General features: G+C 37.1%; 1 protein-coding gene across 1 annotated transcript in view; it reads left to right on the plus strand.

The window, feature by feature from the left end:
- Positions 1–15942, plus strand: part of PCDH11X (protocadherin 11 X-linked) — a gene marked incomplete at its 3' end in the record, with an annotated part of 409818 nt that overhangs the window by 272353 nt on the left and 121523 nt on the right. Inside the window, exon 5 of the mRNA XM_080352388.1 lies at positions 8831–9029. Coding sequence (XP_080208514.1) covers positions 8831–9029 — 199 coding nt within the window. The remainder of the gene's footprint in view (positions 1–8830; positions 9030–15942) is intronic.

The following is a 15942-nucleotide window of genomic DNA, read 5'->3' on the forward strand; positions in this document are numbered from 1 at the left end:
TCCAAAGATGCAGAGGCTTGGACTCAGGGTGATGCTATTTATGAGCATGCAATAATGTTATTTTTGGCTTTATAGAGTAAATGGCTGGGATGAATTTGCTCTTAAGGACAGCCTTGGTATGCTCAGTGCTGCTGACAGAGCCCGCAGTCCCATGAGGGAGAGCTGTGGCCCTTATGGCTCTCTGGAAGTGCCCAGTCCCTACTTTTGCTGACTTTTCTATTATTTTCCTTTGGTGCTTTATATATTTTTGCATTAGAACCTTTCACTTGACTCTTTAAGTTACTAAGTAAACAACTTCCCTTCTGTCTCAGTTTCTACTTACCGTACGTGGCTTGAGTTCACCTGTTTTCTCACTCGCTTCACTAACTGCCAGGAAAGCAACCCAAGGTCACAGATCTGTGCTTTATAAAGCCAGGTCCCTGGTGATAGTTGCCTGAACCTCACCAAACTGGACCTTGACTTAATAGCTACACTCTCATTGTGATTTCTGAGCACAAACCCCACGGTTGAAGGTCGGGGCTGGGTTGGAACCGGGGCAGCCGCACAGGGCTGGCTGCTGGCGGCAGCCGCTCTCAGCTTGATTTGGCGGGAAGAGACTTGCCTCAGCCTTCAGCTGCAGTCCCTCGATTCTCCTTGCCCAAAACTGCATTATTTCTTTATGCTAACATACGCTGCGTTTCTTCAGCAATTTTTATTTTGCTCCGTGAAGATGAGTAAGTAATCTTAATAGTCCCAAAGAATAGCTGCACTGAATATGAAAATAAGCTGGAAAGATTTAAGGAACAAGGGAAGTCTAATGGCTTTATATTTTGCTTTACTGAAATTACACAATTGGTAGATTCTGAAAGACAGTTATATATTCTGATTATCTGAAAGGACAATTGCAGAGACATGGCTCTCTGGGAGCGAAGGACGGTATCAATGATACAATACAGCACTTCAATTTGTAAAATTTTTTCCCATTTACAAATAGGTATTCCAGACTTGCATTTAAGAATGCGTTAGTAGCATGTAGCTCAATTCACTTCAGCAAATTTGAATATTTCATGTGTTCTGCTGTAAATAACAGCTAAAAACTTATTCATTATCGCCCTGATAGCATAAGCTATGAAAATAGTGAATGCAAATAGGAGATTTCTGACTTTATTTGAACAAAAGGTAATACTTTTTCTTAAAACAAATTGGATAGAAAAATGAATATTTCAAATATTTGAAATAAAAGCAAAATAATGCAACAGTGTTCACCATGACATTTATCACATAACATCTTTCCTATTTACAGTAACAGAAGATTAAAACAAAGCAGAGCATACCAGTCAAAAATTCCTTTATTTCATTATATGGCATAACTCCTCATATTGAGAGTGAAATTTTATCTGGCCATTGGAAAGGCAGTTTCAGGATACATGTTTTGAGCCTGGAAGCTTTCTTGGATTCTTGTCAGTGGTACCTCTTCTGGTGACAGTTTTCTTGGTCCAGGGAAGCTTGTCCTGGACCATGGGAGTCCATAAAAGAGTGTAATGCTGATAAACACTGCCATACTTAAACATGAATTTTTTACTTTATACAAAGCAAATACAGCAGGAACTGCACCCCTGCTTGTAAATTTTGGCCTACAGCTTTATTTTACACAGGCCAGCAGGTTTTCTTTGTATTCTTTTGCCTCTTCCTCAACCATTTCACCTGAGGGTCGGCTAATTATAATTGCCTTGAGAATCTACTTTAGACAGGTGACCTCAGGTGGCAAACGCACTGTACATTTAAAATTAAGAGTGGGTAATCTAAGTGGTTGAAGGATATTTGTTGAAGGCCAAAAGATAAGTGTTGCAAGCAAATATTGATACAGAGAGCAGAAAAGAAAATGCTTTTACTGCACTGAAAGCCAGTCTTGAGTTTCCAGAGAGCCCATTTTGGGTGAAAGGGTACATTTTTGTCTAGTCTCTCTCTCCTCCAGAGAGAACAACCCAAAAAATCAAATAAAAGTTCCTTTTTTCTGGGCAACATTTATTGGTCAGAAATGATGAAAGCACATTTCCAAGCCACTCTAAGTGAACACTAGTGATTGCTTGTGTAGTTATACGCATATGTATTGCTTCAGAAAGATTTGACCTTTAAATGAAAAACTGAATAGAAAAAAATTACGAATGGAAATTGAATCAGGTTCTTGAGATTTCTTCCAGGTCTCTATAGCTCTAATAACCTCATCATGCTTGAACTTAATGGCTTTGCCTTGACTGCTGTGATGCAAAAGTAGGGGCTGGAGGTCAGTGAGTAATTCACTGGAACAACATTTATTATTCCATAAATATATACCTAACTCATGAAGAAAGAGGAAATCTATTTGTCTGAGCTACAACAGAGATGTATAAATTAACAGAATGAAATTAGAGCTAGAGTGCTATGTATATTTATGAAAGTATGAATTCTGCTCTATTTCAGTATTAACACAAAGAAAATATTAAGTAAGCAATAGTGTTGCTTTTAAAAGAAGTATTCAGAACTGCAGCAACACTTAATCAATATTTCTGCTAAAAAAGTTCCATGTTGGGCCAGCAGTCAAAGTATTTCTGTATTATTGTTTATTATAATGTTCTTTGAACTAAAATGGCTTTGCCTATCAGAAATTCAAGCATTCAAGATAATGATATCACAGATTATATCTTGGAAAAGGAGAACATATTAAAAAAAACAGAATTGAGACTTTTTTTATTTCTCAGCCTTGGCAACAGCACAGCCATAGTGCAACTTTCATGTGTAATTTTTATTTAATCACATGTCAAATTGAAGACCTACATGAATTAAACTTTAAAAAGCACGCTTTCAGCTATCATTTTGACATCTAGTTAGCATACAATAACTGCCTTTCAAAAGCTAAATAAAATGTTTGACATGCTTTAAATGTTATTTTCAGTTTTATTTGCTTTTTTTATTCCAGTTCTTTGTTGTCATTTCAAGAAGCTCAGAAAATACAATTTAATTGTTAAATGTGACTGGGAAATGACATATGAGAGTAACTCGTTGGTACGATGAGGATTAGAGTCTGAAATAAATACTCAGTGAGGTTATTAATCAGAAATTTGTAAAGTTCCAGGTTCATAACATTTTTGTTCAGTGATGATTTGGTTAATGAGTTTGTTCCATGACCTCTGTGCTGCAAGAGGAAGCCAGGAGTATCGGCTTAGCTGCTCGTTACTTCAGTGGAAAATGGCATCCGTGAAAATGTGCTTCTTAAAGCAGGTGGTGTTAAAAAAACTGTTGCTTACCCACATGAAAAAGGGTTTCACAAATTTTTCTTTTTCAATAGCTAATAGCTGGAATATATGACATTTTTGCTTATCAGTTAGGTGCTGTTTTAATGCCTGCAAGAAATGCCTATAGGGGCATGTAAGTATGATTTTAATAAGGCACCCTGAGTAAGTGCATGTGGTAGAGCTACAAGATAAGCTTGCAAGATTACATCTGGTCGCTTGAGCCAACTCTTTGCGTGAATGAATCCAGCTACAAGATCTGACAATTTTAAGTAATTTCCATTTGAGCAGGTAAAGAGGCACCGCCTGTTGCCCAGTTTTGCTGGGGAGGTAGCAGTTCTTTCATTGAAAAAACTACAGATCTGTCTACGATAATAACTCATATTGAATTGTCATTTGTCTGGGCAGTCAACCAAGCTTTTACTTACCTTTTGAAGTTAATAGATTATGCTTCCTGCATCTAAATAAATTAATAAAATGGGAGGAGTTATTTAAATCAATAATCAGGGGAAGCCTAAAACTATTTACATATCTCACACTGCTATGGAAAAGCTAGATCATTAATCACAGTAAGGGAAGGTAAAAGTGTTTATCAAAGCTTTCTCTTCTTTAGAAGAAAACCACATGCTATATTTTCCATTAGTAATTAGTGAGGGTATAAGAAACCAGTTATTAACGTTAGTGATATTAAATCAGGAAGACTAGATAAATTTATACCAAGAACGTCAAAAGATTTTATTGGATTTCTGAAGTTTTAAATCTCTGAAAATGTAATGTTTTTCCAATATTTTAAATGGTAAATTTGGTAAACTGGGCAAGAAGTAGTTCTGTTTGGCAAACATACAGAAAATCAGAAGCTGAAAGAGGTACAATCAATAAAGATAGGACAATAACTGATACAGACGAATTTGTTCAATAAAAAGAAGGACTTGTTCAACAAGCTCGATCTGTATGAGATGACAATTAAGACTAAGAATATTGGCAATAGAAAGGCCCTTCATTTTGCAGTTTTGAAGAAGTAAATAAAAAAAAAAAAAGTGAAATCATGGAAGACTATCACAATAACATTTTGTTATTAGTGATGTGTTTTTGTGTGTAATAATACTGACCAAGAGTTTTCAGCATCTTTATAGATGCTCCAAAAGAAGAACAGTTCATTGTTGGCATATCTAGAAGTTATTGCAATTTGGGTGAAAAATGAACTATATTATGTATTTTGTCTATTGTAAAATATTCCAGATACCATAGTAAGAACTTAGATTTAATGCTCTGAGCTGCAATAAGTATGTGAAATACAGACTTCTAAAATAACTGAGAGAACTCTTTGGGCTGTAATAGCTCTGATGTACACTATTAAGTTTAGATAAGGAAAAAATAAAAGTACTTGCTTTTCTTTCTTGAATTTCTACACAAATACATGTTTTCAGTTGGATTTGTGGTTGGATTCTTTAAACTGTTTCTTTTTATGTTATTCTGACAATTTTATATTGATAGTTGCTGGTTCTGTGTGTCTTTATCAAAGCACATAGAACAAAAGGTGATAGTTGAATATAAAAAGATTTGGTCTGGAAATTAGAGTTTGATTAGGGGTTTTCTTTAACAACTGAGAAGTACTGATCATGACTGAAGATAGCTGTCTAGTTATTTAAGGCATGCCTTTCCTACCTTCTTAGCATTTGAAAGGCATAAACAACTGAGAAAATGAATGTTAGTAGCAAAACTACAGTTTAAAGTTAAACAATATCTTTTACTACTTTATTCAGTGGCTGCTAATACTGAAGAAAAATGTTGAAGTAGTCCCATTCTTTTACTTTTATGCTGTCTTGCAGCATCTCCTAAATAATGTCTGTTTTAAATTAGAATTATCATCTAAATAATATAATAAATTCAACAAAAATTAAACAGTAATACTTTTTCTTTATGATATCGTTTTAATTTGCTTCAATGAATGGAGATAATAAGGTTAATAGTTTAATGTTCCTCAGTTGATATCTGCTGCTTTTTCTATTACCTTTTTTTTCAGTTTTTGATTATAAATTGGCTAACCCCTGGTGTATAATTCCTGAAATCATCCCTTCAATGTATCCAAAGCTATTTACTTAGACTCATCTTTATTATTCCCACTGCCACAGTCTAATTATTGTAGTGAAAGATTGAACACAGAATAGTTTGGGGCTTTGATCAGTCTTCATATAAATTTAAATAATGAGAGTAAAAGGTTTGTGGTTTTCTGAGATAATTTGATCCCTCCAGACACACGCTGCTATTACAAAATGCAGTTCTTTTTTGGATGCCATATGGGACCTCTGATAGAATTTGTGTCTAGGTTCATGACACCTCCGGAAGAAAAATTCTTGTTTCATACCAACAAAGAGTGATTTAATATTGTTAAATATGTCAGAAAAACTATAAGTTACTGTACATTTTTCCTGAAATTTTCACTTCATTTTCCCCTGTTAGTCTAGTTGTCTGTATTACAAGTTCCTACATCAGCATTTTCAGAATACACTAAGAATACATACTAGGTTTGCTTGGATTTCTCTCTTTTTGAAAAAAAAAAATATATATATATATACTGTCAGTCAAATAAATAAAACAAACCATAATCCTTGTTATTCCATTACTATCGGTGTGAACTCTCTTTGGAGATAAATAGAAAAGCATCTGGAGTCTGAGGATATTTTATAAACCTATAAATTGAAATTTAAATGCCTCAAGGAGGAAATCTCCAAAATAATTCTGACAGAAGATAAGTCCCAACTTTTGGCAAAATTTTATTAGAATTACTTGTTCCAGATCATTGTCTGATGCCTGTATGAATTAAGAAAATGGTAGCACTGCCTTGTAGAGAAATAGCTGGGGTTTTATTTCATCTGAGTAAATTCTTCTAGAAGTGCTGTCATCATTGTTATCAGGTGTGACATACTGAGGGACACTGTCAAAGTAAAAATCATGAGCCTTTAACTGATGCAAGTTTACTTTAAATCATATGGTTTTAAGCTTTCCTACTAATACGATCTCAAATTATTTAAATAAATATTTGCAATTTTTTACTGAATGTGAGGGTTAGTTAGTGAGATTTTAAATATTGTTTAGGGTATGGCTTTTGGTGTTTTTTTTCTCACTCGGCTAAGGCAGTTAAAAATGAAAAAAAGACTGGGTGACCTTCTGGTTGTCTTTACTGTCATCTGCTGACAAAGCTGCATTTTGATAATTTTCAGATAAGAGTCAGCTGAGACTGCTGGTATGAATAGGGCTCTGAGAGGCAATTGATGGTTAAGAACTGGAATAGGATAAGTCATATCAGTAAGTTCTGTGGATCCATCTGTTTTTTGGACTGTGCAGAGACACTTCATGTGTCATATGTCCACCCATGTGTGGTGGGAAGAGGATTAGAGAGCAGTGGGGTGAGCGGGACCACTGTCCCAGCAGGCGGGTCGCTAGAGTCAAATAAGATTCTTCTGGTGACACCAAAAATGCATGAGGAAGAGTGTGGAGGTCTTAGCTTTGTACCTTTCACCAGCTGACTTTTTTTCCAGTGGGCTATAAGGCTTCTCCTCCAGTCACAGGAGGGATGGTTTCTCCCTTTTCCATCCTGTGTGATGGGAAGTTGTTCTATGCTCAGGTTTTAAAGATATGCCTGCTGAAGGAAAATTTAAAATCTGCAAATTTTATAAACAGGAAAGCAGGACTGGAAGGCAGAGTGCACTTGATGCTAAACAGATGAAGTCATCTGGAATAAAAACGGGATGGCAGGAAGAATAAATGCAAAATGCTGCACTTGGGCTCCAGCAATCAATGGCACCAGCCAGAAAGGGGACAACTAGTGAAAGATCATTAGAAAAGGAGATGGGCATTATGGTGGTTGGCAAGGAAAATGTGTTACACTGCCATGAAAAAGGCAAAGCAGTAGTGGAGCCTGCAGGAGATGTGAAATGATCCTTCTGCTCTGTTCCATGCTTTGAAGATCTCAGCTGAAGCTGCGTGACGAGTTTTGAGCAGCGCACAGAGACACGTTTGCAGGGAGGACTGTAAGAGGTATCACAAGGCACATGATAGATTGAAATAATAAGGTCCGTTTATTCTGAACTAGACTAAAATGCCAAATGCCAGAAAGATGAGTGGGAATAACCAGACTAAAATGGATGGGGCTGAACAAGTGATTTATTTTGTGACAAGAAAGAGGCAGGTTAGACATCAGAAGAAAAGCTCTTCATTAGTAATGGTGAAACACTAGAACAGATTTTCTGGGAGGGACGTGAATTTCTTACTGGTACCTTTTAAGAAGAGTTTTCACTCACATCTGCCAGGAACTGCATAGGTAAACTTGATCTTGCCATTTTCTTGGCTGTACCACACTGCACAGCAGCTGTCTGTGGGCATATGTAATAATGTCATAGTGATAAAAAGAGATTTTGAAAAATTGAGGAACTTAACTTTTTAGCGAAAACTTAATTTAACCGATGGTGTTCAACACCATCGCCTATAGGAACCAAATATCTAGGGATCTCTGACAACATCTGTTGTATTGTAAGAACAGTACATACTTTTGTTTGTTTGTTTGTTTGCATAATTGCATCAAAAATCTGATGTCCAGCATTACTAATCCCAACAATTGGACTATAAAGTTTTGCATTGCCTTTCAAATGGAATTTTGAAAAACATCAAACTAATAACACTTTAAATTGTTATCTTGGGGATTTTTGAATCTTCACGTTTCATGTTTCCAAGACACATGGAAATAAGCAGGTGAGCTGCTTATTTCTTTGTTTCGTATTTTCTTTTCATACTGGGGCAGATTTAAATTTTGGTTATTCAAGTCCTAAATCAGGCAGAGTCAGGTAATTAAAGTGTTGTCCTATGCCTGATGTGTCAGGTGCATCACTCACCGCCCGTCCTTCAGCAGCCGCGCTGTGAACCTTTCCTTCCTCAACCCTCTCCCAGCTTCCAGCCTTTTACAGTGAAGATGCCGGTCTGTGGTACAACAGAAATCAAAGGGGTTCTAATGAAATGTCTGAGGGAGAGTAGTGAAATCTACTTTTAATTCATTAGTTTAATGGATGTGCAGAATCTATTAAAATTGTTTTCAATACAGAAGGCTTGTTATTGTTTGCTCTCTCTCTGCCTCAGAAGAATGCAACATTAGAAGTGTGTCACATTTTTTAGACCCAAAAGTGTGGAACAGCTTTTAATGGGAAAGAAAATGTTTTGTGGTTTGTTTTTTTTTTTTTTTTAAAGTAGAAAACTGAGCATTGAAATAAATTGAGCCTCAAAAAGTGACTGAAATCTCCAAGTCAATATACAAAAAGCATCCAAAGACTTGTGAAGTCTGACAGAATCTCTTTAGTTTGAGGTGTCTTTCATTTTGCATCAGGGCTTACATTTTTAAAAAATAGAAGAAAGCAGTGCTGTCAGGTGAAGCGGGTTTGAAAGCAGGCTGTCCATGAAAGCCTGAAATTGTGCACAGCTCTAGATAATGCGTCTTCAGCAGATAACTGAAATAATACATTTCCTAAATTGGTTGCATTAAGCAATTACTGATACTGTAGTGGAAACCATATAATTTTCTCCCTTCCTTGTAGCCTCAGCGCCGCGTCACATTTCACCTACCAGATGGCTCCCAGGAAAGCTGCAGTGACAGTGGGCTTGGGGACCACGAACCCGCCAGCGGTGCCAGCACATCGCACCCCCTGCCCCTCGGCTTCCCCCGGGACGAGTACTATGAGCAGGCGTCACCCAACAGCCGGACAGAAGGAGACGGCAACTCAGACCCCGAGTCCAGTAAGTGATGAACTCTGGTTATCTTACTTGTTAAATCAATTGAATATCAAAAGCAGGCTTCTTTTTCAGGCAATTATTAAAGCTGATCATTGATTTTAATGTAGTCAAAGAAGCCCTATATTTCTAAAAGTGTGAAGTCTGACCATGGGAAATAAAACTCTTGAGCTGTTAAGAGTTTATGGATTACCTGGTATTTTTATAGATCTGCTGTGCTGTATGAAGAGGAGCTTTCTGATGAGGTTAACATTGTTGCCCTTACAGTTGTAAATACCGCTCTGAGGGAGTTTATGCTTTTTAATGTGTTTCCCTACCCAACGCTACTGCACGTTGTAGGTTGTTTGAACAGGAAGAACTTCTGGATGATGAGTCGGTCTGTGGAGACACTGCGGTCTCCAGAAATAAGTGTTTCTTGATTTGTCTTTTGAGAGCAACTATGCTATGTAGTAATCATCTCAAAAGTTTATCATCTTACTTCTGCTGTTATCACTGGCTTCTTACAGTATTGCAAACAGTCAGGGAAAATCAAGGTGAGCTCAGGACCATGCTGGAGCTATGGATACCGGTATTGCTTTCTCTGCTGTGATGTGAAAGCCAGTTAGAGACTGCACTGTACTTCAGTCAACTGTTCATTGTCCAGGGGCTCTTTATCTGGATTAAATTGAACCATGCCATTGATAAAGAGACACCTGAATGTGTGTAAGCCTCTAAGGCCTTGTTAGTGGCCTAATAAGTGATTTGAAAATATATCTGTTCTGGGCAAAACTTGGCCCGAAAGGTGTATTTCTGCTGCTTTAGCGTATCATGAAGAATGAATTAGTAAGTCCTATGCACTTGAAGTAGCTCAGTGAGAAGGTAGTTACATCTCTGCGCTGGCAAATACAGCATCCAGCAGAGAGCATTATCTGCGACTCTGGACTGGCTCTGACAAATTCAGCCTGGTTTTTGGAAATCCCACCGCTGCCTTTGCCTTGTGCTGCCCCAGGCCGGAGTCTGAGGGGCTTCTCTGCATGGATGAGGTCCATTCTCTCTTTTTCTTTTAGATCATAAACTATTAACTGGGCATCCTCAATTTCAGACTTTTTAAACTTTGGAAAGTTCCTGAAATAATGCTAGAATATTATTTTTTTTCTGAGCTGACAGCTGACAAGAACCATCAGAGCTTTTGGATCTTGTGTTGAAAACATTATACTTTGTTCGCTTTTGTTTATGTTCATATATTTGAGGCTGTAATGTACTCTTGGGAATATTCTAGGCAGTCAAACTGAATTCTTCACAGAATGGGGCTATAAAGGGCTACAAATATACCCCAGAAGAAAGAAAATTTAAGGTTATATATTGTTATTTGCTGCTTTTGCTATGCATACTCATGATCTGAACGTGCTTTCCAGCTCCCTTCTCCTTTTGTTGTTTGTAATTGATGTTTATGCTCTACTGAAGTGAGCAAGATGTACAAGAAATCAGTATTTGAGTCCTTTTATGCAGAAAGTGTGGGAGAGGAGGTGCATGGGCAGTTGTTAGAACAGGCATGTGGACCTGTCTTGCTGTTTACAAAGAGGCTCAGGTTTTGGACTTAACAGCACTTTTGGAACCCAGATTTTGCAATTTCAGAAGAAATATGGATTGTGACTCTTCTAGAATGTTGCCCTAGAAGTAATATAGTTTTGACATCTGAATATCATTGACACATATCACTGTGTGGAGACTAAGCAAGCATCTGATGTCTTTTCAAGTGTAAAGTTGAAGAAAGTTTAATCACCTGTTTAATTACCTGACAGTTCAGTTTTCAACTTGAATTCACAGTTTAATTAGCATTTATGTTAAGATTTCTTTGCCCTTCTAACTTGTGACTTATTGAAACAGTTTAATTGACACAATATAGCATGATGCCTACAGTGTGGAAAGCATAGATTGCAGTCCTTTTTAGAGCTTTTTACTTATATTAATGGCAGCATCTAGTGGCAGGAAAAAAAACCCAGATATAAGTATCTGTTGAGTGCTCTCATACATCTAAGTGAAAAAGAAGGGGAAGACCCACAGCATGTTTTTTTTGAGTCTGCTGCTGCAAAGTGGCTTACTGAGGGTGAGAGCAACTAAAATACCCGATCTGCTGATTTAGGAAAGTTTTCAGCCTGAGGTTCATTTTGTTCCCTTGTGCATGTGTGACACATTTAGTCAACGGTTAAATAGTGGAAACCATTCTCAGTTGATAGTTTCCTCTACAAACATGCTGCTAGACTTCTGATTGTTGCTTTTTTCATCTAACGTGGAGTGACATGATATAGTCAAGTATTTATATTCTTATTTCATAGACCAAAACGTTGTTAATGTGAAAAGAGAAGGGAATATACAACCAGATAATCCGAGTAGATACCGAAATTCATACAGCAGAATAAGCATGACCTTCATTCTGTCTCAAGATCTTAAATATCTGACCTATCTTAATCTGAAACATTGTCTGAAACATTAAGCCTGATTAATCATCTGATGGTGATTTAGATCAACTTTGCCTACCGAGAAGACATAGAGTTGGGATGAAACAACTTCAGTAATGTCTAGAGCCTACTGAGACATAAGTGGCTTATGAAATCTGATGCCAGATGCCCCATCACACAGGGATATTCAAAAGTCTTTTCTCCCTCTTGTTTTTCCTGAATACAGTTCTTAGGTTTTAGTTGTTTCTCTAATATTGGGAATTAATGTATTTTGGAAACTTTTCATTCATTAGCAATAGTAAAGCATATATTACAAAACACTGAAAAGATGGGCATAACTTAAAATAACACAAGCTGAGAAATATTGATGAGAGGAAGCCTGGCAAATTCACATCAATATAGGACTGAAGCAAGGGGGAAAGAGTAACTGTAAGAATACAGAAAAATATGAGCAATTTATATATACACCTTTGAAATTAATTGACTGTACTAATTAAAATGAGCAATAGGCTATTTAAAATGATTTGTCCTGTCTTACTTTAGTTGCCTCTGCAAAAAAGCGTAATGTGCAGTGTGGTAGATGTGTCATAAGGAAGAGATGCCAATAAACTGTCACACTAAGTAAATAGTAATATAAGAATGCATGTGGGTTTGTAGAGAATATTGTCCTTAAGTAACAGCACTAATGTACGTGGTATTAATATATTTTCTGCTGATAAATTGCTCAAACCAATAAGGATGTTCCATTAACTGCCTGTGCAAAGGATTTTAACCCTACCACCTTTTATTGTCTTGTCTTTTCCCCTGCCCTTTATTACATTTAAATACAAAACACACTACAAGCAAACATAGATGAAAAGTAACAAATTCTGGTTTTGTCAGCTCAGCAAACTGTGTCTCAGTGGTGCCCCCTTAGTTTCTGTAAGCAGTGATGTTGACCGAAGTGGTTGAAAGGTACGAAGGTACATGTTTGTTGACCCCAGTTATGCTTGGTTATTTAATACATGTGTAACATATGAATTACAAATTTTCTTTTTTTTTTTTTTTTTTTTCCCATTACAGTAAAATTATTTTTCTTACTATTATTTGGAGAAAGTAGCATGTACCCAGTTCACCTAAGAAATTGGGCAAAGTAAGCAGAATATCATTGCAGCTTTAGGGGGAAAAAAGCCAGAGAACCTGAAAGTAATCTGCAATTAAATAATTGTATTTTTTTTGGTATAAACAAAATGGAATTATACACAAAGCTAGCTGAAAATTAAAGAACTAGTTAATGAGGCAAATCACACTGAGGTTTCTGGGGTTTGAAAAAGAAAACTGGCATCTTAAGGAGAGTCTCCATAATGATATTTAACATGAAGTAGTGACTAATAAGCCAAGAAAGTTGCCTTAAAAATCAGAAGCTGTGACACTAAGGAAAGGATAGCCAGAAAGGGAGCTAGTAGTATGTACTGTAACTTCATGGTCACTTGGAGCTGGTATTATCAGATGTGTCTGTGGCTGCTTGTTTGTATCTCCCAATTGCACATTCTCTTGTGGAAGCACAAGCACTTGTTCACCTGGGTGAACAGGATAGAAGAATTCACCTGGGTTCAACCTGATCTAAGGACAGAGGGAAAAGTTCTTTTTAAATGGATTGGTTCCCCAATTCCATTTCTTAGTTGTGGACAGCAAACGAGTGAATGAGTAGCTGGGGCAAAGCTTATGCTGGCTTTAAGTGATCATCAGACTTGAAGAGAATTAGTCTCAAGAAGAATTAAGGCTGTAATCTATAGTATTTAGCCACATAAGAAGGTGGTTTGCAGCAAGGATGACATCTGCTCGTGATTAAGGATAGCTTATATTTCTTCCCCAAAATTAAAAGAACACTTTCACCTTGCCTTAATGTTTGATAAGGATGATGTTGATGAGGGCAAAGACAGGCTGATGAAGAATGATGATAATGGCCCTAATAGTCAGAGCAGGTTCAGTACATTCATGTGGAGGAGAGGAGTTGATCTTCCTCCCCAGGATATCAAAACTGATCATGTTTTCCTTATTTTTCTGTAATTCCAAGAGACAAGGCGTCAAGAAAAAGAATACGTGCTCCGTCAGACTTCACTCCTGGAAAATATTTACCAAGAAGAATCTATGATATATGTAAACAGAAAACAATAAATGGTATAATAGATTTCTCAAAAATAGTATTAGATTAGCTCTATTATCTCGCTTCAATAACATGTATTTTTAATATTGTGGAATAAATGTATAGTTAGTCTATATAGAATTAAGAACTAATAAATATTATTATGACATCAAGATGGAGCATTAGTAATTAAGACGGAAAAGACAGTGATTAATAGAAGAATGGAAAAATCTCCATTATTATCTTCATTAATAAGTTAGGCATTAAAAAGCAGGAAAATATCAATGAAATATTATGCTATCTCAAAGCCAAACATCACAGAAAATATAGAGGAGGAGGAGTGTATGCCACAAGAATTGGATTTTGCTAAGGATTTGGAATAATAGCAGTGGATTGAAATCTAATAGTTGACAGTCTTTCTCATAGGAATGGGTGTGTGTACCTAGTACATAAATCACCAGCTGAAAATGACATAAAGAAAAAACAACTGAGTATTACAAAGATAAACTATAAATCACCAGTTCCTGAGGTGATTGTGAAAAAAATCCTGAGTTACTCCTAGTACAGGGAAAAAAGAAAAAAAAAAAGAAAAAAGAAAAAAAGAAAAATAACCCCAAGGCATTGATGATACCACAACTGGCATATTATGAATAGTGTTGGTTTCCCACATTAAAGAAAGGTGAACTCACTTGAGAAACAAGTGTAAAGAAATATTATTAATAACAAGGGAATCGAGTGCCTATATACAGAGAAAGGAATTAATATTGGCCTGTTTAAACTGCAAAGTAAGGGCTGGCTGGGGATTAGGATTGCTCTCAAGTAACAGCAGAGAGTGGCGGTAGACAGATTTTGGTGGCCGAAATGGAGCACGGAGTTGCTGCATGGCAAATGAACAGGTGCCATCCGTAAACCAGCCAGGGCCAGAAGTTTGGAGATTTCAAACAAAATCAGTGGGGAAGTATAGAAGCAGGGAATGAGAATGCCTAACTGGTTTTAAAGAGAAGATTGATAAATTTCTAACAGGGCAAATAAGTCTTCCTCTGTAATAGCAGCAAATCTGTTCTGTGATCCAAGAGGTCCCTTTTCTACACTGGTGTGTTTGCTGAATCTCAGCTTTGCATTAGCCCTTGGTTTCGAATTCCAGCAGCAGACTGGTCTGGAGCTTCGTCCTGTGGCCGTTGAGGTCCCACACCAGTGTAGCAGAGCTGCCTGCCCAGCCTCGAGCAAGCACTGGGGAACCCCTCCTTGGTGACGGCTCACGGGGTCCTGCAAATCTCATTGGTGTCATTGTGAAGAAGGAAGGGTCAGTGCTTCAGCGGACAGCTGCAGGGAGGAAGCTTGCTCTCCCTGGGGGAAACGGCTGCGGTTTTTGTCATGCTGACTTGTCTGATAATCAGAAACTCTGCAGCTGCTGAAATATACTCTTTAAACATCATCAATAAGACTGCTCTGGCAGCTGGACTTCAGACCTCATGCTGGGGCACCAAAAAAAATACAACTACAAAGTTTTAAGTATCTTGTTCCCTGTCCAAAAACTGAGGCTCAAGAATACTTGCCAACAGATATGATTTCTTTTTTTTTAATGGTGTTTTCATTTTTTTTTATTCTCTTCTTGGGTTCTTTTAGTTCCACAACAAGGCTGAAATGTAGCAGTAATACTTTAGCTCTGCGTTGTTGCTGAGTTATAAATACGCTATAGCATTTGGGTCTAATTTGAGGGGGAAAAAAAGGAAGGAAGACATCGTCATTAGTTAAAGGTAATAAATCTTGGGATAAAATACATCCCAGTCTACCACATCTGCCCGTTGGGTCCCTTTACTTCTACTGTATTGGGTTTTTCTATCCCCTTGGCTAAACACTAATAATTAATTCGGAAAGTGCTGAGGTAATTAATCTTTCTGAGGCAATAGAGTTTGATTGATCTTCTACCTTTAATCAAATTAGCTTGTACGTAGGTGGGAGAATGTACTGGCTGACTGCAGCACTGTACTGCTTTGTGAAATGCCAGCCTTTCCGATGACCTCTCGTGAGTGTGCCCATGAATCACATATATATAAACCACCGCAGCAATCATTAAGTGGCTGTTTGATTTAAAAAATGGGGAACTGGCAGAGATCAAAATCAGGATGTGCTCAACATTCACATTTTAAAGTACGTCTCCTTTAGAAGTGCAACTTTATATCTGCATGGCATGTGTCGGAGGGCATTGAATGTCACAGGGCTGACAACTGTGTGGATTTTCCAAATGTCTTAGCTATCTTTCTAAACTAAAATAACTGTCTGGTCATAAGCACATATAGTGAAGCAAGCCAGCAGAAACTCCTAGAAAACAAAACATTATGATATTCTTGATTTG

Source organism: Nesoenas mayeri (assembly GCF_963082525.1).
Source record: "Nesoenas mayeri genome assembly, chromosome: 13".
Taxonomy (NCBI): domain Eukaryota; kingdom Metazoa; phylum Chordata; class Aves; order Columbiformes; family Columbidae; genus Nesoenas; species Nesoenas mayeri.